A 25843-nucleotide genomic window follows, 5' to 3' on the forward strand; every position below is an offset into this window, starting at 1 on the left:
ACGCTGAAATTCCGCACGAAATTTTCAGACTATTAAGGGAAAACAAAGATATAAATTCAGAAATCTCAACGGCCAATTTTTTAGCATCATTTTAAAATCTATTTAGCTGACCGCTGAAGGAAAATGCTGTTAGGAACGGAGCAATCGACATTTTTATATCTTTTATAACAAAGTTACGGGCCTCAGATAACTGCGCAAAGGATATTCAACCATTAGACTCCCATGAGTGACCAAGACAGAATTTCTCTTCACAATATCAAGCAGACAAGAGATGAAAATAGGGAAAATATCGATTAAGGTATTATTTGTTGATCTAATACCAAATTTTCCGAACCAACTTTATAAGAACTCTATGGGAGACAGTGAGGATAATTACTAATCAGATCTTGGCAGTCGAAGGTTTACGGAAATTTGACGGAGGATATGCGCTCGTTATGTTGTACAATAAGCACCTGCCCCCTTCCTCCCCCACCGCGGCCAAAAATTGCTTTGGCTGCTATCCCATTCATTAATTTGGGAAAACTCCAGTTCCTTAATCTGGCTTTTTCAACTTTGCAAAACAATTAATAAGGCACCAGGATCAAGAACTAGCCTAAGGCATTCATGTAATCAATGTCATGCGGATCGACTGCGTTGATTACACTACATGTATCTACTACATATACCTCCTCTTCATTGTCAGTTCTTAAAGAAAAAAAAAGGCTTGTTAAATTGTGCAAAGATTAGCCGTGCAAACTAAACACAACTAAAATTCCACGGCATGCTATATACATTTTCAAGCAAAGAGTAGAAACCAAGTTTTTCGTGCTTTCCTTGTAGTTTACTGTTACGCTTCTCAAATCAAGTGTCGCCATAAACGAATCAATTAAGCGTTAAATAAGAAAGGTAGTTTTGTATGCAAAATGAAAAAATCTGAAATTCCACACCAGAAACGGAAGACGACCATGCAAAAACGCTTACACCTTTAAGTCTGCAGAGCACTTCGGCCTCTCGAGTCAAAATTCTGACTTAAGATAATAAAAAAAAAACTGATTTTTTTTTCGCTGAAGTACATGAAATAAGCCATGAAATGACGACCTACTGTCGTAAGAACAAAACAAAATTTTCAATGAGATAAACAAACAGTTTTAAATGAAGAACCCTTGAGCAAAATTTGAACTTCACAGCACAATATTGTTAGGTGAATTATGCAAACCGTCCAACTGCCCATACCTTGCTCTATGAAAAAAAAAATGAATTGTCCTCTATCAATAAAATTTCACACCTCTACGTGTGAACAATTTGTAAACATCAGAACCAAACAGAAAAGAAAACAACTGGTAAATGCTCTCCTACTATATGATAACCTGTATAACTAGCCAATCAGCTCTCGATATTCTATTTTTTAAGAATATTGAGTCATAAGTCTGTTCGCCGTAATTAGACTACTATCCTCGTATTGTTATTTTGATACCTGATTTATTCCACCCCATTTGACTTTTCGATTAATGTCTCCCTGAAGATGAGGGTATTTCATGCGGTTGTAATTTTTGCGTCGTGCCTCTTGGCCTCTGGATCACCGATTATCAAAGTGAAAAGTAGGTTGAATGAATTCATTACCGATTTGATCGGGTTTGAAATCGATGGCAGACAAAAGGATTTTAGAAAGAATCTTGCTGTGCCAATTTCGCCGTTAGGTGCGTGCTAGTATCCAAGGAATTTCTGGCGTAAATGTGGTTCATGGCGCTCTACTTGATGAACCAAAACTTAATTGATTGTTTGGGATCAGTTGTTGAGTGCACTGACAAACAGGAATAGGCCACCGGTTTAAGCGGGTGAAAGGTGCATGTGCGTAAGACAACAGTAGATGATAGCTCGAGATTTCAGTTTGATATGGACGGATTTTGTTATCCCCCTACGATGCTATTGTAAAAAAAAAAAAAGTATTTTTTAGATTCTAAAAATGCGCGAATCCACGACCCATTTATTTTAGTTGGATTAAGAGAAACTTAACTTAACTTAACAAGGAACTTCTACTTGGCTAGATGTTGGGAGACAATTCGCCAAAACCTCAATAGTATGTACATTTACACCTACTGGAGAAGATCTGACGTCGTTGTCACGATATCAGGCCGTCTTGACATTATGAAATATTGCTAATTCATCGTTGATCTTTAACTTGTTTGACAAACCTGCTACTCCTCCCAAAAAATAATAAAAAACTAAAGCAGTTTTTGTGCGTGGCGCGCAGTCTCAAATTAAACAAAATTCCATGTAATCAGTATAAAGCTTCATTTGTTTTATTTATATTAACAGAATATAACATTTTCATCTTTCCTTGAGAGTAGAAACCGCCACGTTCTAATTTAGAATTCACATCAAAATAATGTAGTCTCTTCGCACGTTTTTAAGGGGGCGACATCTCCAGGTTTGTATCTTAAAAAAACTCAGCCGCAAAAGTTTGAAGTTCATCAAGTGAAATCTGAATTAATATTCACTCTTAATAGTCCATTTTACAGTTATGTGCTTGGTTGCCAAGCCTTTGAACAGGAGTGAGGCTAAGGTTGACCTTGTTATCATACAAACCTTGTTGCTTTTCAAATGCAAATTACTTTGTTATCATGCTAACTAGATAGTGGTCTCTATCACAACAAGGTCAACTTCAGCCTCACTCCAAATCAAAGGCTTGGCAACTAAGTACACAACTGTAAAATGGCCTATTCGATTTGACGTCTAGGCGCCTCTGGTGTTTTGATTCACTTAACTACCTCACTACTTTTACCATACTCACAATTCTTAAGGTTACTTCGAGTTTGAGGAGATTTTGCAAGTTGCAAAAACGGCACTAAATAGCAAACTGTATCTACAGTTTGTTTCGAATCAGGATAATTCTATGAAATAGAAGCGTTATAACAATCTCTTCCTTTATCATCACAGCAAAATTGTACACTTTTTCCTCTCAGCGGTAAAAGGCCAAAAGAAGTCTTATTGTTGCTATGGAGTTGTGCGACCATTTGACATGATGGCAAAAGCTAAGCAAGGCTTGCGAGCTTTGAATCAAGTCGGATACTCGCTCAAACAGGTTCGCCAAGCGCTCGGCATTCAACAGAAAACACTCGAAGGAAAACTGGAGAAAGCAGAAAAGAAGGCAGAAGACATAAGTGCAAGGGTGGAAAAAGCACTGAAAGAGACCATGAAGATCTTGACAGACGCCACTAAAGCGGCTGCCGCTAAGCTGGGATCAGTATCAGGTACTTCTTGAGATCGAGAATAGCAAAGTTGTTTTAAAGTGTATTTCAACCGATTTTCATAAAATCAAATCAACATAATCACAATAGCCTTTGACGAACGAGGGAAACTATCATACGAACCCAAAAGAACCGAGCAAGCTGCTTGAACTGCGCGAAAACGCGAACGTATACTTGCAATTTATTTTAGCTGTGCGTCTGATTGATTGATAGTGCTCGCACGACTAACCTTTAATTGTAAATTAAAATTGACGGTAAAAGGAAACTAAAGGAACGAACCACCTGACCCTATCCACGTCGGAAAAAAAACCCGGCCTATTGGCGATGAGGAATGCTTTCCCGCGGAAGTAGTTAACTTTCATTTTATATCATTTCTACCTCGAAAGTATTGAAATCGGGAATCCTTTATTAGACAAGAATGCGCTCTATATATAATTTGGCTCCGCCCCTTGGTTTAAGTTCAAATGCAGTAATCATCCCATATTGCGACCATTGTTAAAGAAAGGCCTTCAATATTTCTACGTCTTTCATCCTTTTTTTATGTTCATTGACATTCAGTATTTAGAGACAGTCATGAAACTACGCCGTGCTAATATTACGCGATGGCGATGAGTATCATCTCGAGTTTCAAATTTACCGCCACACAGTTTGGATTAGAGGAAGGAGATACAAATATCAATAAATTCTTCCATTGTGATGAAAACGTTAAAACTTATCAGTGCTTTTGAGAAATCCACCTAGGCCCAGTTGAATAAAGGGTTGATAATGTTATCCAACGAATAAATCGCTATCCATGGGATAAGTGAGAACAAAACGTACTGCACTATCCACCCGACATTTAGACATTTATCCGGTGGATAGTGTTATCCAACCTTCAAATGGCCGGGGCCTGCTGTTCACTCGCTTTGTATAAGCTGCAGCTCAAACTATTTTGAATAAAGAGGTCTGTATGCCTTGACAGTTGATTGACAAATGCTCTTGAGGTACCCAGGGCACCTCTCCTTTTACAGCACACCTTTGCGTTTAAGGCTTAACCCTTTAACTCCCAAGATCTCATTATTAATTCTCCCTACTGTCTCCCATACAGTTCTTGAGATGTTAGTTTGGAGAATTTGGTATTAGATCAACTTATAACCCCCTAACTGATATTTTTCTTAATTCTCTTCACTTGTCTGCTTGATATTGTGTTGATATTACGAGGAGAAATCCTGTCTTGGTCACTCATGGGAGTTAAAGGGTTAAGGGTAACTTGAGATTGGACGCCATGTCTAGGAAAATTGGCTTCAGAAATTTCTTCGCGAGTTTTTTCCCTGAAAAGGACTCAGCCATCATTATCTCAACTCCCTGCAGTTCTCTGGACATCTCTGTTTTTCTCCTTAATTGTTTTGTCTGTTATTTTGTTATTTATTCTTTACAGATGCCACTAATGATTTGGGACAACTAAGTAAAGACATCGAAGAGACGAAATCACACGACATGATCAGCAAAATAAGAGAAATGATCGCCGAGAAACCGGAAAAGGAGGAACACGATGATGAGAAAGACTCAAAAAAAAGTATAGGCACTGAGGACAGCAAGGACCAATTGAAAGGTGACAAACAACACAAAAAACTGAAACCGAAGGACAACATTCCAAGTGCGCTCGAAGCAGATGAAACTGCCGTCGCTAGAAGCCTGCTGGACTTACAAAAACACGAGGTTGAAGAGGTAGAAAAGGCGAAAGATGCTATCCACGAAAAAGCGCAAGCAAACAAGCGAGCGTTTGAAAAGACCAAAGACCTCCTGAAGGAGATGGAAGACGGATTATTAAAGTTCGGAATCTATTAAAAAGAAGTGACGTAGAAAGATGATTCATGGGCTCCATGGACTGGAGGGCACGGGTAGAATTTTCCGTGAGAAATCCTGGATTTAGCTGGCAGGATTATTATTCTTTTGAGTGCTTGCGAATAATCTTTGTTGGCCTCGCTTTTGAGTGAAAAGCTAAGTAACACACATGTAGAAGAATAACAGTCAGCCTCGTCATTTATGGAAGAAGGCTATTTCGCCTTTGAAGTTTATGTCTTGCTCTCTACTCAGTTTTCTGGAATGATGTTCAGTCCTTTGTTTGGATTTTTCTTCTTTCTCTTCTCAGGTCAACCTTGCCCATGAGAACACAAGCTTAGTCAGTTCAACAGTAGTTGTAATACTAACAGGAGGTAGCAAATATGTACTGGCTTTAGAGGATGGTTTCACTCAAGCAGCCCATAAAATGACAAATCATTGCATACTCCTCTTCAGTTTGTATGTTATGACGAAATACAATTCATGCAATGCTGTGTATCGTCGATAAATATATTTTGAAAGTCGCATAGCTTTGATAGGCAGAACCGGAAATTCGGCTCGGACTCCGGCTAGCTTCAGTGGTTCAGTAATTTAAAAGATTCAAAAGTATTACCTCAATAACGTAACCCAGATATCGGTGTCCGAATCTTGTTATCGGTAATTATTCCCTGTTTATTAACGAATAAACGACTATAAATCATGCGTGACAATTTCCTTTACTGAAGGATTCTTTCATTGTTTGTCCTCATAAAATAGTAACAACTTAAGAAGAAGTGATACGCATGGCTGGTTACGTAGCAGTGATTATGATCTCTATGGCAACAACCCTCAAAAGCTCAAAATAGCCCAATATTGAAAAAAATTTTCAAAAATGCCTGTTCTTTTTCAATAGTCTACATTGAAATGTAAACTCCCTCGTTGTGGGGAGCGATTTGACAGGTTATTATTGACAGAGTGAAGTACACAATAAGAGAAAAAAACAGCGAGAAAAACTAGACAACAAGAGTTCAGATGCTCCTTCTGTCAACGAATCTGCTTTTTGGGAAACAGACCGTTCAGCCATCATCGGATTCATAAATTGGATGCCTCTAACTGGAGATTCTACTCGTTATGCTTAGATTGCCAGCAACGAACTAGTTATAGTCTAAGTCAATCTTATCAACACTACCTGTTGAAGGACTTGTAATTCCTAACAAGCCTGAGCTATGACTGATCAAGCGAGAATTTCGAACATAATACTACTCTTGAATTTTTTTTTTTAATGAAATTTCTTCAAAATTAAGATAAAAGGAGTAGTTCACAGTTTTAAGAAAGGAGGAAGCTTAGTTGTTGGCGAATCAAACCGCCTATTCTTGTTCGCTGAAAAAGAATAGGCGGTTTGATTCGGATAATAGAAAGGGATGAAATCCGAGTGCCACAATAGTATAAGCTCTTAGTAACAGTTACGAGCCTAAATTTTGTGGAGTACCGACTCATAATTCTAAATGTTAAGTAAATTTGGTGCGGTACCGCTTTCTAGGTTTCAAAATATGTCATCAAATAAACTCCTCTTAATTCTTGCTCCCTAGTCACCCCCCCCCCCATCCCACTATCAGATGTGGCTTACGTGCTATCCACCCCTAGACTACATTATCTGGCAAACACATGACTAGAATAGATAAACACAAAGACAATTATTGGGTACAGTAAAGATGCAACACCATATTCTCTCCTATTATTTATTAGGGAATGCTCATAAGCCAAAAGGGAGGATAAAAATTCCGTCTTGGTGGTGTCAGATGGAGCAAACCCGTTCAAAGCTGTACTTTGGGCCTCCTTAACGCATAATAAATAGCGCGGTGAGATCGGAGGTAGTCCTGTTAAGGATAGTAACAAACGTCAGCGACATTGCCTCATATTTCGACAACCTGACCGGAAGTCATCAACAATTGTCTGGAATTTTTTGACGTCCCTTATAACGTCACCGACTTGAGTACCAGGCTCCTCAGAGTAATTTGCGCATCGGGGTTAAAAACACTGAAAAAGCGTGCTTAACAGGCCACTTCCGATTAGGGCGACTTCACACCCAGCCTCGTCCTCACGCCGTAATTTCGGTACCAGTTCACTGAGCCGCGAGAACTTGGAAGTGGCCTATGTCCAATTTTATGCCCGAAGCACAGTTGTGAAAACAATATATGAGGCAGTTGTGTGTTCTTAGAACATTCAATCGAAAAGGTTTTGGTATTGAAGTTGTTCAAACAACGTACGGTAATCGTTTATGTTTAACTTAGTGCAAGAAGTCAAAGACTAACTTCCCTAAACTAAGGACTAAGACCTTACTGAGGAATGTTAGCTCTAGGTCATGGCAGGAATTAATCCACAGGGTCATGGAGTGGAATTCATCCCAGAATATTCATTTTTTTCGCATAAGATCAACCAGAAATTCTACCCCATGATCCTTGCGTAGATTGGTAGCCTTCTCAAAATTTACTTATCGACTACACTTTCCCACTAGTAAGGACAATGACGTTTAACCTGGAGAGAGTTTCTGAGTCTGGTCTGTTAGTTGTGACTGTAAGTGACCGCCCTATGAAAGGTTTAATGTAACGCTCATCAAAGAAACATTTCTGTTCAAGAACTTTGTGTTTTTATTTATTGGGGGGTTGCATATTTTAATTCATAGCACTATATAAATTATAAAGTAAGGTTGCTGAAAGATTATTTCTTTCTGGCTGAAAAATATTTTAACTGATCTTTATTTAAATGGTGCGGCAACGAGGCACACCCAAAATTGCCCAAAATTGATTACTTTACTCAACGCACCAAAAATCTGTGTTGATCCCAAGAGAAAAATTAAAAAATGTGAGTCTTTTTTCCAAGATGACATATATATCTTGTTCATTTTTAGCTTAAGCTGAAGTTGATAAATGCAGCCAACCCTTCTATACCGGAAGAAATTTCGAGTAAAATGAGAAGTTGCATCATGAGACAAGTTGGCCTTTTGTATTGCGTCTTAGGCGATGAATCAAACAAAGAAACACCTAATAGAGCGTGGCTACAAAATGAGTCGGTACGTTAAACAATAGTAGCGGAAAAAAGATTATGTTGACATCCTTGGAAATACGAATTGAAAAATCACATGTTTGTATAAAGTTAAGGAAAGTGTACAGGACACATGTGTGTCGCGATTAAAAGTACTTACCAAATGCATGAACTTGGAAATTTCTAGGTAGTCTTGAAACAAAGTGCAAATTACCACGCCATTGCAATGGTAAAACTGTTTGCTAAAAGCGCGTCAATACCTCAGTGTAATATTAGACAGCTTAGACACCCTTTATGTCTGAAATAGAACCAACCCCATTGATGACGAGCTCGAAGATTTGAGTCATCCTCGCACAAACATGTCAAACGTAGACAGCTTAGACTGCTTCGGGCAAAAACCTCTTTGTAGCTACTACCGTCAAAGTCAAGAAAGAGATGGCTAACGTTCAAATTATTTTAGCGTTGGCTTTGATTGTTGAAATACAATTCATCGCCGTAAGGTGTTCCAATTCCTTTCCGTCGCCAAGTAAGTAAATAGTTATTGTCTGTAATTGTATCTTTAGTCAATTTTAAACTATTGAAGCGTTACATGATCTTCCGAAAAGAAAGTAAGAAGCGAAGAAGTGACATTGTATTGACGAGTGGAACCTAATTATAATTAGCCATAACTTCAGTTAACATTGCAAAAGTAAAAGCACACTTTTCAAAACTTTTAAGACTTAACGCAAAACTTAACGCAAAACTTAACGACAATAGCATTGTGTTTTTCCTCACCCCTTTGCACGTTTCGTTCACGATCACTCCAAAAAAGGCGAATATAGTAAGGCCAGCCTTATTAAACTCTAAGTAGACTAAAGATCAGAGCTGGAATGAAATGTTGTATTTACATTCCACAACAACAGGTTACCCCTTGAGATGTGTTAGTCGTTAAGTTTACCAGGTATCAAAGTTCCTCGTCGTCACAAACTGTAAAGTGTCCAATTTCCCAACACCTGCACAGGTCTTTTTCACCTGCCAAAAAGTTATACTATTCAAACGACTGAGCTCTTAATGGGAAATCACTTTTGAATCTAAGTTGCATGTAGCCCTGAGGGAAGGAGCGTGAAATGCATAGCTGGACTGTGCGTGAAAAGTTTATTTGGTATCATTAACTGAGTTGATAACGTAAATCGGCCACATTAAAGAATTTCAAAGCTGACTTTTCGAGCGTGAGCCCTTCGTCAGAGCGAAGGGCTTACGTTCTGACGAAGGGCTAACGCTCGAAAAGTCAGCTTTGAAACTCTTTGCGGTGGCCAGTTTACGTTATTAACTCCAAATTATTACTTATCCAATACTTATTCAACTTATTAACTCTTATTTACACCAAATTACCTTGTTATACTCTCCCACCGACGCAGCACCATAGTTTCTTAAGAAACTTACCCCCTTTATTCATTTGTGCATAAAAAGGTTGGACTGCTCTTCCTGCTATTCTACTAAGACATGTTTACGAACTGAATTTTCTTGGCTAAAATTTTCTTATTGTAATCAAGGTACGATTCCTCAACCTTTATATACGGCCTCTTCAGCTATATTGCCGCCCATTCTGTTCAATGTTGTCTTTGATGCTATATGGTACGGGCTGAAGTTTCAAGCACGTATTTTGCAACTCAAAAGCAGAATATAACTGTTTAATGTCATCGATGAAAAAATTTAGCCCATAAACGCACTAGATAGACTTCTAGGAAACCTACGTAAACATTTTAAAGATTAAGTTTCAATCTGAATTAAGCCTTGAAAAATGTTCCCTCTCAACTGGGATCGGTGAGAGGGAAAACAAATTTATTTTGTTTAGCATGTAGCCACAACTTTAAAGTTGCTCAAAAACCTTTTCAAACTTTGGGGCATATTTTTTGCCGAACCCCAAGGATCTTGTTACGAAAGAACAACGAACCGACGCTATTTATTCTATTCCTTGCAATGACTGTGATAACGGGTATATCGGACAAACCAGTTTGGTACACGTTTGGAAGAGCATCAAAAAGCGTTTTTTTTTTGCAAAAAAGAAAATTCAGCTTTATCGGAGCACACATGCCTAACCAACCATACAATTGGGTGGGATGAGTCCAAGATTATCACCACTAATCGGCGTTTACCACCAGCGCCTTTGTTTGGAAGCTTGGCATATTAACTCTGCCCACGCTCCTTCAAATCGTGATGATGGCGGCTTACTTCCTGACGCCTATTTATAATTACGCCTCGTCAGAAAAACAGCGTGAGCGTATAAAAGGACCTCTTGTTACAGCGATCACCCCTGATGAAGGCACTAGACAGGATTGTTCAAACGTTGGGTTTATGAATTGTAACTTCTCGGTTACATTAATTAAATCTTTAAACCAGAGTAGCATCAAACCAAGCTTATCTTTGATAAACAAACTAAATTTTCTTTGATAAGGGCGTGAAAAGTCAGTGAAAAAGTTACTTTGTATTATGGTGAGACAAAGCACTGTCGAGGTCGTTAAGGAATAACTTGCTTATCACCTGGTTTTATTCTTTCCTTTTTTAGATTTCCACAGTATATAAAATAGAGTACATTAAACCTTATTAACCCAGTTTGTGAAATCTTCAGTTTGTCATCGAGGTAATTTAGAAATGATTTCTATGAAATTCAATTTTCCGTCAATGGATGTTTTAAAAGTCTTAGTTTATTTTTCTACCCCAACTTGCACTCGTAAGTAATAATTAAGGAAATAACTTCAAGAAACTCTTATACAATGTATTTGAAGTAAAAATTCATGTTCTCATTCTCTATACAATAGTGCGGAAAAACAAACGTGTAAAACAGAACGCATTCCTTGAGTCAGTCTTCACTCATGAATTTTCATTAAACATTCATAAGCTTCGTCTTTTCTTTGATGACTGCTAGTTCAACTCTAAAAAAAATTTGATTGTTATAACTCTTTTTTTTTATGCACAATGAGTCTCAGCTAGTTTCATTCAAAGTAAGAGCTACCACTAAATTTTACCTCAAGAACCAACCCAAAGTGATAATGGTATAAGCTTAAAGATCAGCAATAGCTTTTTCTTTAACGACTACACAGCTTTCCGATGCACCGCTTAGTTTATACTGAAGTATACTTCACCTGTCGCTCTAACACTGAGTCACTTTGAAGTCTAATGAGCGTCAAAAAAAGAAAAAAAGGAAATTACTGTTAACCATGTCATTGGTTTTTTTCATTTGAACACGACTTAGAGGCCACGCTTGCTTCACAGGTTAACAGCAGGTACCATGTTCTCCCGAGGAAACTTGATGACCTCCCGTGACACTGGTATTGAAGATCTTGTTATAAAAGATACAACACTTTGAATCAAAATAAAATCAACCTCAAACTGATAGGAACTTGAATTTTCATAAGATAGCATGTTAGTGTGGCAAAGCACTCTGGGATGGAAACAATACTCCAAACAAGGAACGAGGATGATTAAGAATGAAGAAGGTCACCGAGGATAGCGATGGACAAACTTGAGTGAAAAAATTGGCCGGCTAATTTATCAGTTTTTAGAAACTATTGACAGTCCGCCTTAAAGACTAATGCTTATAAAAATTAGAGAATGTACTCTGGTAATTATGGTCTTTGACTGATACTCCATAAAGCAAACCAGAGTGTGGTAATAACATACGAAAAAGCAAAAAGCAGTTAATTATTCATAATTGCAATCTTGGACCAATTGATTATCGCAGAAATTGAGCAATTCCAAGTTCATGAAAGTAAAAATCACAAGAGTCAATAGAAACTCTAAGCTAAAAGCAAAACGACATATAAGGCGTGGATAAATGCGGTAACGGTGAGGTTTGTTGAATGTTACATCTGTTTGGTACAAAACTTCGCGCGAGTTTTTCTTACACCAATCACACAACGCACCAAACCAAAGCCAACACATCTATCCAAAAAGCCGCTCATGATTTAAGAAATAGGCTGCAGATTGGCGCAGTATACCTTTGTAGTTATGCTCGCACCGTGAGTTAAATCAGCCCTTAATGTCGCATAAATTCTTCTCAAGACTTAGTGAAGAAAAAATTCATGCAAAAAAGAGAAGAAAGGAAAAAGAGAATTCTCTCTTTTGCCATAACGGGAAAAGGTTTGAGCAGGGAAACGAGTCTCTCGATTCGTTTTGTATCGATTTTTGTGCTTGCAACACCTATGATAACATATTAGAACCAATTCTTTTTTCAGTTTACATTTTAATTTTGCGTTAAGATTATAACTGGCCTAATATCTCTATGATGACCACAATGTTCTTTAATTTAGGTGTCACCAGATCGGAAGGACTGAAAAAGCTGTTCGGAAAGGATTTCGAAAGCGACTTGCAGTCCCAGTCACTTGCCTTTACTTCGGGAACAGGACCACGGCCTTTTGCCAACGAAGAGGTTAGTTACACAGGACCTTCCATTGACCTTTTGGAGACCGATAAGAGTGGACCTAAAGATGAAAATGCGGGAGGGGATGTGGAATTGGCTTACACTAAATCAGGCAATAAGAACAAGCACGACGAAAGCCACGAGATCTCTTCGCCTCGTGTGCGACAAATTATGCTACTGAAAGCGCGAGCCACAACCAAAGCGACGGAAGGAGATTCAAGAAAAGGGATAGTTAACCAAGATGAAAACGGATATGAACGCAGACCTGAGCACAGTATTACAAGAGTAACTCTTCGCAACATATTCAACCAGATAGGTAGAAAGGAAGAGAAAATTGGTGACGGTCAATCTGACGAGGAGGTGAGGGATGCTGCATCTGGAAGCGCAATTCGTTCAGAAACAGAATCCAGTGGTTGGTCTACATTTGAAACTGCAGAGAGTTCAAATGAGCCTGAAGGAGTCACACATGAATTAGAAACTGGTTCTAAAAACGAGCCAGAATTCGCAGGTAAGAATACAGGAGCGTCTAGAGATCAAGGAAGCGGTGATCGTCAGTTCTCTTATGGTGGAATGAGACTTTCACAAGATGTCAAAGGAGCGAATGTCGCCAAGGTTGTGTCAGAATCAGCTCGTGATAAGCCTGAAAGAACTATTATAAAAGGAGAAGGAAACAACGGAAGTGAGAAGCTGCCATTCGATCCCATACTCCTTTTTCAAGTAAGAAATATCAGAACCAACGTCCTGAAGGCGGAAAAACAGGCAACCATGGAACTAAACGACGTCAGAAAAGAATTCAGAGCTAAAATGGAAGATCTACAGGAAGACCTAAAGATGGTGAGAAAGCTGACAAGTAATGTCCACAGAAAAGTTGGCATTACAGTTAAACAGGCGCTTGCAATGGCAAGACAAGCGAAGACCAACGCAACCAACAGATTGGCAATGGCACGAAGTAAGTGACACTTAATTGTTATGTCGCGAAATTTTCACCTCACGTGCTATTCTGGTTTCCAGAGCCCTTAAAGCTCTCATCAGGAGAAGGGCTCCCGGCACGAAAATGTTCATTCAGTGACCAATAACATATTGGGACTTTCCCCACTCGTCTGATGATGTGACTGATTTATCTTGACCTTTTCATGTTTAATTTACGTGCTAAAGGGTAACACAAAGCATTAATGTACGGATAACAGGCTGTTAGTGGAACAGTTAGTTAACTTTTCAGGGTTTGCACAAATTTAGAGTATCTCTATGATTTTTTCTCTGTACACCGTTAACAAATTGAGTGGGTGCCACGGGTGATGGATCAGGTCAAGTGACATATCGGCTGAATGGCTTTATTCATAATGTTGCTAATCCCTGTTTAGGATCCGTTTGGAAGCTCTGATGTAAATTGCCCCTGCCACCTCTCCCGTAAACCATTCTGGTGTCGGTCCAGAATCAATGCTTGCCTTGATGATATGTCGAGACACTTGTGCAGGTGTAACACTTTCATCTTCATTTGAAGAAACGTGCCTTGAATGATAGTCTTACCTCTTAACCTCTTTATAAAATATCTAAACTCCGCCTCCACCACAGAAGTGGCGCCAGACAAGTAAGTGCCACACTGAAACGGGGCCAGCAGAGCCCTCTTACCCATCCTCGAGGATGAGTGAAAACTAAATGACAACTAAGAATTGTCTAAAAGATCTCATTGTCGTGTGCGGTGTCAGGATTTCCCAGTAAAACCTATTGTCTCCACACTAGTTTCTAATTAACCTGTTCATGTATTTTCTGTGATTATAGAAGCTGCGACAGCTCTGAACAACATCGAGAAAAAGCTCGGAGTAATTCATACGATTAACGCCTCCAGAATACTTCGCTCAAAGATTCCTCAGTTTCCAAAATACAGTGATGTCACCCTCTACCAACAGCTCCTGGCAACCAACCGAATCTTGACGAAGCTCGATGGCGCTAAAGTCTTGGCGATTGATCAGGCAGAGAGGAGATTTCGCAACGAAGAGGAGACAGGAAGCTCAATCTCACAAGAGGTGGATTCCCTAAGAGATGAATTAGCCTCTGCGGAGGAGGAACTCAGCGAGGAGACGGATCGGGAAATGGAAGATGAGAGAGAGGCACAAGAGAAGATACAAGAGGCTTTGGAAAGGAACAAACTTGTTGCAAAGAAGACGGCATTTGCTCTAACGGCTATTGAGAACTACTTGGAGAAGCTTCAGTCAGACGAGGCTAAGCTTAAGCGGTTCCGATTTTAGCCATTTAGAGACATGATCAAAGGCAAAACACGTTCCTTCCACTAGCCTCCTTACTCCTACACTAGTAATAAGTAAAATTTAAAGACCCTTCGTTCAAATTGGTTGGTTTTAGTGTACCCATTGTTCCGTGACTAACACATCAGGATTGATGTAAAAATAGTGCTTGCTTCCTTGATATTCAGCTGTTTCAAGAAAGGCCGTCGGAAAAAAGGACAAAAGTGCACGCGACAATCTCGATAGGTAATCTGGGTATCTGGTAATCAATGAATCTTAAAAGGTAAAATAAAAAAGAGTAAATTAATAAATTAAAAAACGCGGTGGCTCATCCTCACAATGACTTTTTGTCAAATTTCTAAATCCTGAGGTCAAGAAACAGTAACACGAGAACTACACACGTTGACTTTCAGCTTTGTCGCGTGCACTTTCGCACTCTTTCTTCAGAGAACCTTTCTCAAAACAGCGGTGTCCAACTTAATATTTGATAACAGTACCTACGACCCTCGCAGGTGAGTTTTGCTTGTACAATAAGTTCAGTATAATTCAGAGGAGGCAACTACACCGCTAACACCCAAGTGCTACAGAGTGGTTTATTTCCAATTTATATACATTGTCTTTACAATAGAGTAAACCATTCGCACTAAAATTGTCCTTGTTCAACTATACCTTCTCTTTCACAATCCATAATTTCTCGCTTATTATAACCAATAAAGTTCTTGTGTTAACATCACACTCTTGCGTAAGAATCTTGGAAAGCAGATATAATTTACGAATGAATCCTTGTGAAGTTTACGTACACGTAGTGGGTTATTGTTAAAATGAATACTGTACATGTGTATGAATATAATCTTTCACTTTAGTTTAAAAATTCATATTTAAATTTCGATTCGAAACTTTTCGCTTATTTTATGACCTGTTCTTGTGCGACTGTACATGGGATAATAGCAAAATAAAAGCGCTTTGCTGTTGCAATAGCACACAGCCACTTGAGACAGGGTTTTTAGTCTCGCTTATGTCAGAGTTTCTACAAATATAACTTCCGGTGACATTTTCTGTTGCGGACAGCGCATGAGTGTTGGCGTGCAGCGCATGATACAAGTTCATAAAACCTTTAAGTGATCAGTTTACATTTGGCAGTAGATGTGTGAGTGTAAGTAGGTGAAAAGAAACGTACTCAGGCATAATTACTTTAGCAAAATGTCGCACAGATAGCTATTCTTCGGATGCGCTAAAAAATACGATCAATCCCTCAAGAAGGGATGCTCCAAAGCTTCCCCTGCAGTGATACGAGTATGCGGGTTAAGATCAAGGCATCTCTCCAAAAGCTCATATGCAGTGTCTTCAATCGTCCAACAACATTTACAACAGGTACAGTCACATTCACTGCCGTCGACATGCATGGGCCGAAAAACGTCCGATTGCTCACTAGTTTTAACATTATGTTCTTTGTCAGTTTCAATCGATATAGAACAATATGGATTTTGTTTTTGACATATCTTACAGCGACGATGCCACAGATTTGAAGCCACGGGTGTTTCTGTTTGAGAGCTTGACGGAGAAGTCGATCTTCTTTTACGTCGCTTTGCAGGAGCTGATTGGTCCGTGTCTGCTCGACTACACTGTTTCACACAGCATTTCACGGTTGGCTCTTTGCTAGCGCGACTGCGAAGTCTTGTGCAAAGTATTTTAAGGTTTCCACATGGACTTTCGGCGCTACAATGAAGATCCTTGCCTGCAAGGAATGTTGATAAGACTTTACGAGCGAAAGTAACAAGCACGGCTAAGAAAATTGAAGTAACTGTAAGCTGTGACTCTAACTCAAAACATGATAATAATCTTAAATCACACACAAGTGAGAGTAAGAGAAGAATGATGCGAACGACGAGAATTGCCTTTGATCATGCTTTTTGTCTAATCCCAAAGTAAACTTAACAAAAAGTAGGAGAGATCTTTTATTATTGGGGAAGGTACATCTTCTCTTTGGAGCAATCAAAGAGTACACGTACACAAAGAGACGGAAAAAGATCAGGTTTTGCCATCTGCTTTAAAATCGGAACTTAATTACATGTACACTGAAACAGGACTAACGTTTTCCAGCCAGTTAAAGTAACAACTTTAACCAACACAGTAACAACAACCTCGTTAACAAGATTTTCTTACCCAATTTGAAAGCTGCCCTTGTGGCAGCATCGGTTCCACACAAAGTCATAATTTGTGCCAAGCTGGTCATGTCGTCGTACGCTCTAAAAAAAGGGTATCTACCGCTAAGTATGGAAAGAAATATGACCCCTGCTGACCAAATGTCCACGGCCGTGGACTGGTGAGGGTATTTGAGTAATACTTCAGGGGAGCGGAATCCTGGTGTACCGGCGCGTGGAGTGTTTTGATGACCCCTGCAACAAATTTAAATTTACGTCTTGTCACTGAAATATGAGAGTTCAGACTACTTTCGAATTAAAACTCCCACCGTCACAATGTATGTGCATCATTGAATTAAGGACTGTGAATTAGTATAACATATCCTCTTATATATGTACATTATGCCTTTCAAAACTGACCTTGGTATTAGACAAGGCCAAACCTTTTTTTCCAAAACTGATTTTGTTCCTAACCTGTAGTTTGTTTTTCTGTTTAAAAATATATTGATAGCAGAGAAAGATGTCTTCTCGTCTTGTCAAAACCTGTAGCTCTACCACTGAGCCACAGAGACGCTTTGCTGAGCTACAATGTGGGCCATTACCACAATGTAGGTTAATATATAACAGACGTCCTGCATAACGCGAAGATTAGCAATGTCAAAGCTTCGTGTGAGTAAACAGGATCAGAAAGACGATGAATGATGAATTAATATTTTTAGGAGTAGCTACATGCACATATTGATCGTTCCTGGGTATTAAGAGGGTGAAACTATTAATAACTACATTTCTGTTCTGGTAAATAATTTTAATGATGACGCCAAAAAGAGAACAAGTCTAAAAAAGTTTGGTAATTTACCTTGCCATACAAACAGTGCAAACCTCTTTGGGGCCATGTCGCAGGGGACACAACACTTGTACTGCCTTAAATGAAACCTCCTTAGATTTTGAATTCTCATTGGAAGTTCTTCTTAAATTTGACGTTGCATTTTTGGCTGGAACTTTAAAGTCTCTCGTCTGATGGGTAAACTGCCAATTGGCTGAGTTTACACAACGTGGCTTTAGTACACCTTCTTCGGCAACTTTACTTGCTGGCTGGTCCTTGTTGTCAGTTTGAGGGGACAAACGTGAGCTACGACGTCTGGGCTGAGTTGTGTTCTTGGGAGATTGATGTTGGCCTCGTTTCGGTTTCTTCAATTGTTCTTTTGGAGAGTCTGAAGTATAAGTGATACAACAATTTCATTTCTTTTATGTCCATTAGCAAGTTCTTGCAATTTTGATGCCTATTTTAATAAAGATGCAATACAGTCCACTCTGCATCATTGTCAGCTTGTGGCTCATTATGGTCTAAAGTCCATGGAATGTATAGTCTTTATTTGTTTGAACACTAAAAATATGAAATTCAAACTTAATTATTACATCTTTCCTAATATAACTACTATTCTTTCTAATTCTTGAAAATGAGACTAGGTTGGGGCTCAAGTTATGTTTCCAGATATGGAGACAGTGCTTGATTCAAGTGCATGTTTCTGAAACTGGATATGGTGGTGACTTCCAAATACATGCATAAATGAAACACATACTTTACCTAGAAGAGAATTAGAACTCCCAGGTACCTTCATAGCAAGACCAAAATCTACAAGTCTGTATCTGTAATTCAATGCCACAGTTGCAGAACTTTAGTTCAAGAAATTTGACACTCACAGATAGAAGTGGGTTCAATCAAAGGTTTATTATATCTTTGTCCTAAAACACTTGACCAGCCCCAGGTGATTGTCACTTTTTAAAACTGATATTACCTTGCACAGGGTTATATGATGTACTGTGACCATCTTATGATTAAGGTTGACAAATGGAGAAAAAAAAAACATGGAGCCCTGTAGCTATGTCAATGAACTGAAGAATTCATGGAAAAGAGAACTATATTCCTGTTTTGTAGACATTATCTTGTAATCCCCTATGGCACTGAAGAAGTAGATGGTGCATCAACAGTCACTTAGAGCCTCATTCTGTACACCACTTAAATTTTGACTTTGGTAACTGTGGAATTTGTTGACTTTTCTGAAGAGGGAACTTAAAAACTACAGTTGCTCCAAAAGAATCTGAATCATTCATGTCTCCTCTCACCTCCCTGTATCTCTACAGTAAAGAAAGTTGCTTGGTTTCACATCTCTGTGAATGACTTCAAAAGAATGAACTCTTTGCAAGGAAATGAATAAGTTTCTCATGTAATCCTTGATTTCACACATACTCATTTCAAGAAAATACTCCTGCAAAAAAGAAATGGGTAAAAACAATTTACAACAACTTCATTTTACTAGTATGGTAGCTTGATATAGAAACATACATTATTTTGAAAAAGAGAAGAAAAAGGTCAAACTATACTTAAGGGTAAAGTTAGTAGAATACAGTGTTAAATACATACAAAGTCAGACCAAAATGTGTGTGTTACTGAGTTCATGATCAAAATGCTGTGTGGAAATTATTCATTCCACTAACTATGCACTTACCTGAAAACTCTGATGTGGAAAGTAAGGTAAAACAAAAACTATGTTGTCATCCCTTCGCAAAGTTGATAGAACTCCAATCACATTGTCAGTACCTCTGGAAAAAAGAAAAGAGAGAAAGTAATACAACAAGCTGTAGCTTTCTAGTTTAGGATAATTGCCTGCAGTAATACAGAGTATTTTCATCCATCCTGTTGTGCTTTCTGTTCCCTAGTTGCCCTATAATTATCACCTGATTCTGAGACCTAATCTTATCCATTTAATTTTATGTGCAGGCATTGGTATCACGCATCTACATGTACATGTAGTTTCAGTTGTCTAAGTCCTTCTTCTGTTTGAGTTTTGCTAGAAGTGCTAGCTAACCCTTATCTACACTCTTTCACCTCCAAGATTTTCATACACAACTCATGTAGAGTAGGCTCCAAGAATTTGGCTTTATATTAAATGTATGAATAATGAATCTTTATATTAAATACCCCTTGAACTTTACTTTTCTTTGCTCTTATTAGAGTGCATTGATACTGTTAGGAGATAAGGCCCACCGCCACTTCTTGGAATTGATGGAACAAATAATAATATTGTGTAAAGCATTGTAATTCATGAATTAGTGTGATTTAAGTGACACGTGTAAGTTTTTGCTTCTTGTGTTGCTGAAAAGTAACCTTTTCAACCTACCCAATATCCTGAAGGCATTTCAATTCATTTTCAATTCTTCCTGGGCCACTTGTAGGTATGATATGTTTCAGTGCACATAATTCATCTGGTATTCTATTCATTTTTGCAAGGTAGACATTACTAAAGGTACCTGGATAATACAAAAATTTCTGCTTAGATATAAGAAAATGACATAAAATTTAAACTTTCTCTATTTCCTTGAAGAACGACAATGATACACTCGTCTTCAACCTTTCTCAATTTTGTATCCAAAAGGGTTAAATTACAATGAACTTTTAAAAGCTTGAAAATCTTGTGCTGTGTACAAATAGGGTAGGGTTCATACATTTACATGCATGATTAAGTGATGTTGAAGAATGTCACTTCCTCTCTCCATCCATCTTTCTTGCAAGTTGACAAAACATCATCTGGTAATGGTGGATAGTTAAACAGCAAATCATGGTTGATAGAAACTTAACTTGTCACTTGACCAAGGTTTTTGTTTCAAGTTTTTTTTGGCAAGAATATAATAGAAATTGGGAAAGAAAGAGAAAATGATTTTTTCATCATACATGTAGAAACACTAGATAAAACTAAGCTTCATAAATTTACCTTCTCCCACTTTTGAAAGTAAGGTGAATACATCTTCAAGTTCTGGGATCTTTTTCAAAAGCTCTCCAGCTTTGCTATCTCCAAACCCTAGAAATAAATTTGGTGCTGTAAGATTAGAAGAAATGTTTTGCAATCCAACAACTGGATGATGATATTTGTATATAGCAATGTTCACAATATTGGTATTAAGTCTTTGCGACTCATTCTCTCTCTAAGAGCTGCCTCTAACTCAATAATGAATTTATCATAATCACCTTTAACTGGAGCATACAGTCTGTATGTGCTTTTATTATGTTCAAGTAGGAAATGGTGTTTTACTAGAAGAGACACTTGTGATAATATGAACACTAAGCACCTTTGGAGGATACTGCACAAATACACGAAACACTAGGAAATACATGTAGTCTTAAATCAGTTGAGTTTTTTCCCAACTCATCTGATGACACTTTGTGCCTTTTTCTTTGTTTTATAGTCTGTCTAGGAGCAGAGAGGCAAGCTTGTATGTAAACACTCCTGTTATTGCCTAGTTTGTTGTGCAAATAGTCAATGGAAAGTGGTAGGCAATCAATTCATTAAGTTTGCAAAAGCTCAGTGTCAGAATGAACTGTTCTAGGCTGTTCAATGTATAACTGCATGATTTTCATGTGAAGTTAGCCTTTGGCTCACTATTTGTGGTATAAAACTGACTACAAGTGTGATTAATGTTTTTTTGTCCACACAGTAAACAAAATTATTCGTTGGTGCTTAAATGCATGAATTTAATTCTTTGACTTAACACAGGTGAGATGCCAACAGGTGAGAACCAGATTTTTTTTTATTTCTCTCTCTAAAAAAATTCATATCTTCAAGCCTACACTGTATATGTGACATTGCATATACATATAAGAACCTGAATTACACACACACTTTCATTAGTTCTTACCTATGATCTATTGGAGGTCAAATTTATAGATGACCTTGCCATTAAGAAAAATTTGCTCTGATACTTTGTTATCATATAAAACAAATAGATTCTACATGTATTTGTTCATGTGTCTGTTCAACAATAGATCACAGAAGAAGTAAGAATGTGGTAAGAGCATCAGTGTCACACTTGGTTAAACCTTGTGTTCCCATTTTTTGTTCTGACCACATTTTGACATCATATGTGAACTTCTTATGTACTGGGTCCAGTTGTATAAAAGGCAGATAATGTTATCCAGTGGATAAATCACTATCTGGCAGATAAGTGATAGCAAAGCATGTAGCATTTTCCATTGGAAAGAGTTTTATCCAGTGGATAGCTCTATCCAACCCTTGAACAACTGGAGCCAGATCCACGGCACCATGAGACTTAATTGTCAAATACTCAACAACATTGGTGCAATTGCTTTAAAAGAGAAGGTCTATTTATATGTATAGTACTTAGGCAACAGCCTGAGACAAGTTCTTCACAAAGAGACAAACAGTGTTCTTGTCACTATATAAAAGCATATTTAACAAAGGTTTATGTTTTGGTTAGGCCTCTAAGATTGTCAACGAGTCAATTCACCACCGGTGGCAAGTTTGTTGTGGTGGATAGTTACTCGGATACCATAACAAATTACTATGAAAGGAAGGTGATATACTGATCTCCATATCGTCAACTTCATATGATATTTGTTTATGATAGTTGCATGCATGTTGCAGCCAAATGGAGAATATTTCTGTTCAGTGTCATAACAGCTCGTTTGGCTTCGGCTAAGTTGCTACATACAAGGCTGTGAGAGCGTAATTTTGAGCGTACCAAACTGGCTCTTTTCCGCATTAATGTGAAATTTGAGCCATGTCGACATATAATTATGATGGCGAACAGCTCTTCTGCACGTTTGCCATTGTTCAACAACACTTTAACTATCTAGTGTTTAACCTACCTTCTGCTACTTTTGGTGTCGAGTGCGGTGAAATGCGTTTCCGTTTCCGCTTCTCAGACGGTGAACAACTATCACCCTGAGCAGCAGTCTTTACTGAAGTGGAATTCGTGTTTTCGCCTATAGTCGAATCATGGTCGCTTTCCGAAAATTCTATTCCAATGCTTGCCTCAGTTCTGCATTCTTCCAACGCCATCGTAATTACAAATAATAATTCCTTCTGTGAAAAGTATCAGTACAATCCGTAGATCTATTAATCTATCGTATTTGGTGATCAAAAATAGTACATTCTTGAATCAAATGCTATCAAGAAACTCAACAAAGACAATTAAACTGAACTGGACGCCGAGGGATTTACTATTCCCGCCAATTTTTCCCCAGTTGAACTATGGGAGAAAAAAATTTATCTTGAGGGGGTGGGAGTGAGGTGTATCGAGCTGACTGACAAAGAAGACTAAGTTATCCAAATTCTTTTTTAAAAGTTTATCACTGATTTGCAAAATGCTCGAAAAATTTCATATGATTTGCTGCTGCTCGTACCAACTCTTTTCAAAAGACAAAAATTAAGAGAAATAAGGAAATATTTGGACACTTGTTCGTGGTAAACAAGTTGCCAGCGTGGCGCTCGATATTAGAGCGAATTTGATTGGTTACATGTCAGTGTACCAATCCTCTTCCATGTTTTATCCCATGAACGCCTGGGAGAAACTGAAGTTCGGTAGGAATAATAACATTGAATATGGTCGTCCTATGATAATTCAGTCTCTGGACTCAGGGTAAACTAACTGTAATTGAATGACTAGGTGTAAATATCGCCAGTGTTCAAGGTTGTATAAAACATGAGCTGCCCGTCTGAAGCACCGTTTCCTTGTGGCAAAGGAGACAAATAGCACCGTTTCGAAATTACCTGTACTTCCAATGGCTTCAAACTCAAAATTAGTTTTGTTTACCAAAGATGTGCTTTGTTTGTGTAAACGAAGTGAACGTGTGAAAATACACTGTTGAAGTAAACATCTTGGAAGGACCCAGTGGGGTTTTTACAGCAGCCATGTTAGAAAGTTACATCACCCCAGTTTTGATGAGCTACGTCGACAAGTACATAAAGAATTTGAAGCCTTCAGACCTCAGTTTGTCGCTATGGGGCGGAGATGTTGTATTGTACAATTTAGAACTACGGCTGGATGTTTTGGAAAAGGTGAGAAAGATTGTTACCTCAGTTCTAGTTTTAATGAGCACCTCTTTTTCTGATAAGCCTAGAATGATCAAGATATTTATTGTAAGGATACTAATGTTTTAGAAAATGTTGCCGTTCATGATGGTTTCATAGATAATGAATGGTTAATTGCTTGTCTCATCAGGTGAGGCAAATCAGTTGTATTGATTGCAACATTTTCAAAGGCTATACTACTAGTCTTTGTTGTTGAAATGCATAGAAGACAGCATTTAAACATGTAAACTTTCAACCTTGTCACCTGACAAGAACTAGTTGTATGGCAATTGAATACATCACGGTCATCATGATTAGCCTGACCTACATTGCAAATAAGCAATGACACCTTTATTAACATAATAATGTTCTTCCAGGAATTACACCTGCCAATAACATTTCTCAGTGGGAAGATACACAAGCTACAGATCCATATCCCATGGACAAAGCTGGGATCAGAGCCAGTTGAGATCACCATCAGCACTTTGGAGTGTGTTGTCCAGTTGAAATACCCAGATCATAGCCCAAGTGATCAATCAAGTAAGGCCTCTGAGGCAGCTTCAGCCATTAGTGAAAATGAAAAAGAAGACCTTGAGAAGGTAATGGGGGGCAAAGAGGAGGCCCCTCCTTCTGGGTATGTTCAAAGCCTTATCAACCGAGTGATCAACAATGTATCAATATGTGTTAACAATGTTATATTGAAATACTTGGAAGATGACATTGTCTTGTCCTTAAACATCAAATCAGCTGAAACATTCAGTGTGAACAGCAACTGGGAGAAGGCTTTTGTTGATGTTGTTGCTCCTGACTTTTTGCTTCAGAAAGTATGCAATATTTCTGATCTGACCATCTGTCTTGATAAACGAAATTCCAGTGGGAAAATAGAACTCTACCAAGATCCACTATTGTACAAGTGTGGTCTACGCTGTCGAATGATGTTGAAGTTTGACAGCCTTCTCAGACCCATTGAAACAAAGTTTAATGTGTATTGTGAATCTGCAGATATTTCACTTACAGATCAACAACTTCCAATGGTTATTAGATTGGCTACTCTATGTCTCAGTCTTTATGTTGGAACTCTAGATTTACCTGGTTCTGAGTACAAACCACACCCAGCAAAAAAAATTGTTGAGCAACAAGCTATTTCCAATCCAAATCTGAGTTTTACATCAGAACCACAAGAGGTCTCTACTCAGACAGGCAACCAGCAAAATCCAAATGATGAAGACTGGGTCAACTGGGTGTGGTCTTTTGTTCCTAATCTCACAGATGATCAGTCAGCACTGCTAGCAACAACTCCACCAACACCTCTACTGCTGGCAGGATTCTATGTTTCTCATGTGACAATTACTATTAAGTTGACAGGAAAGGTCAGTGATGGGAATTTTTTTGGTGGACAGAGATTTGAATTCAAGCCTATGTTGAGTTTTGAATTGTCAGGAGGAGCAGCTGAAATGGTATTGAGAGGAGATGAATTTTTTGACGCTCAGGTTGGTGTGTCATCCATCATTGGGTGGAATATTGGTAACTGTGTTTGTCGAAGTTTGGATGTGTCTTCAACAAAAGAAGGAATTGAGGCAGATGATAAGGTACAATCTTCAAGACAGTTATTAACTAAGGTTTTAAAGAACCACACAGAAATGTAATTACTATCATCATAATGATAAGAAAAAATTTAATATATTTCAATCAGTATTCTAGAAGAAATTAATGAACATGATGACTGTAAAGCTAAAATTGTTTTGTTAAATTAATTAATCGAGGTCAAAATGATTTTGAACCAATTGATGTGTACATGTATTTTCCTTTGTTTCTGATGAAGCATCATTATCCGTGAACAAAGAAGAACACAGTTAAAACGAATTCCATTGCAACATATGCTCTACTCTTCCATTTTATGGTGCAGTGACAATTGGTGAAGAATCTCTTTATCTTGCAGCATAGTGTACATTTGTATTATCACAGGCAGACCACACTATGTGTTTGTGGTTAGTAATTGTTGACATAAGACAAACAACATCTGAGGGTTATGAATAAAGCTCTGAAAATTTGACTGGCAGCCATTAAAGGAATTTGAAGCATGCAGACCATTTCAAATTTACCAATCAGCAATTGACTTTGTTTTGAA

General features: G+C 38.2%; 4 protein-coding genes across 4 annotated transcripts in view; 3 read left to right on the plus strand and 1 right to left on the minus strand.

Annotated features, from left to right (window-relative positions):
* The first annotated feature begins 1391 nt into the window (after positions 1-1391).
* Positions 1392-5750, plus strand: LOC113670249 (uncharacterized). The gene is made up of 3 exons (XM_027186354.2): positions 1392-1577; positions 2943-3230; positions 4645-5750. Exons 1-3 carry the CDS (start codon positions 1502-1504, stop codon positions 5052-5054), a joined length of 774 nt encoding a protein of 257 aa, XP_027042155.2. The 5' UTR covers positions 1392-1501; the 3' UTR covers positions 5055-5750.
* Positions 5751-8387: 2637 nt separating this feature from the next.
* Positions 8388-15438, plus strand: LOC113670261 (uncharacterized). The gene is made up of 3 exons (XM_027186369.2): positions 8388-8595; positions 12359-13417; positions 14248-15438. Exons 1-3 carry the CDS (start codon positions 8505-8507, stop codon positions 14712-14714), a joined length of 1617 nt encoding a protein of 538 aa, XP_027042170.2. The 5' UTR covers positions 8388-8504; the 3' UTR covers positions 14715-15438.
* LOC113670250 (cell division cycle 7-related protein kinase) lies at positions 15285-22873 on the minus strand. The gene is made up of 9 exons (XM_027186355.2): positions 22512-22873; positions 20620-20706; positions 20029-20158; positions 19357-19450; positions 18974-19116; positions 18435-18496; positions 17706-18060; positions 16872-17104; positions 15285-16443 (listed from the first exon to the last, which is right to left on the minus strand). Exons 1-9 carry the CDS (start codon positions 22702-22704, stop codon positions 15953-15955), a joined length of 1788 nt encoding a protein of 595 aa, XP_027042156.2. The 5' UTR covers positions 22705-22873; the 3' UTR covers positions 15285-15952.
* A 333-nt stretch (positions 22874-23206) lies between these two features.
* Positions 23207-25843, plus strand: part of LOC113670256 (intermembrane lipid transfer protein VPS13B) — a 31910-nt gene continuing 29273 nt past the window's right edge. Inside the window, exons 1-2 of the mRNA XM_027186360.2 lie at positions 23207-23703; positions 24093-25304. Of these exons, the coding sequence (XP_027042161.2) occupies positions 23557-23703; positions 24093-25304 (1359 nt within the window). The 5' untranslated portion in view covers positions 23207-23556. The remainder of the gene's footprint in view (positions 23704-24092; positions 25305-25843) is intronic.

This window comes from Pocillopora damicornis, chromosome 4, assembly GCF_964200805.1.
Source record: "Pocillopora damicornis chromosome 4, jaPocDami1.2, whole genome shotgun sequence".
NCBI classification, from domain to species: Eukaryota; Metazoa; Cnidaria; class Anthozoa; order Scleractinia; family Pocilloporidae; genus Pocillopora; species Pocillopora damicornis.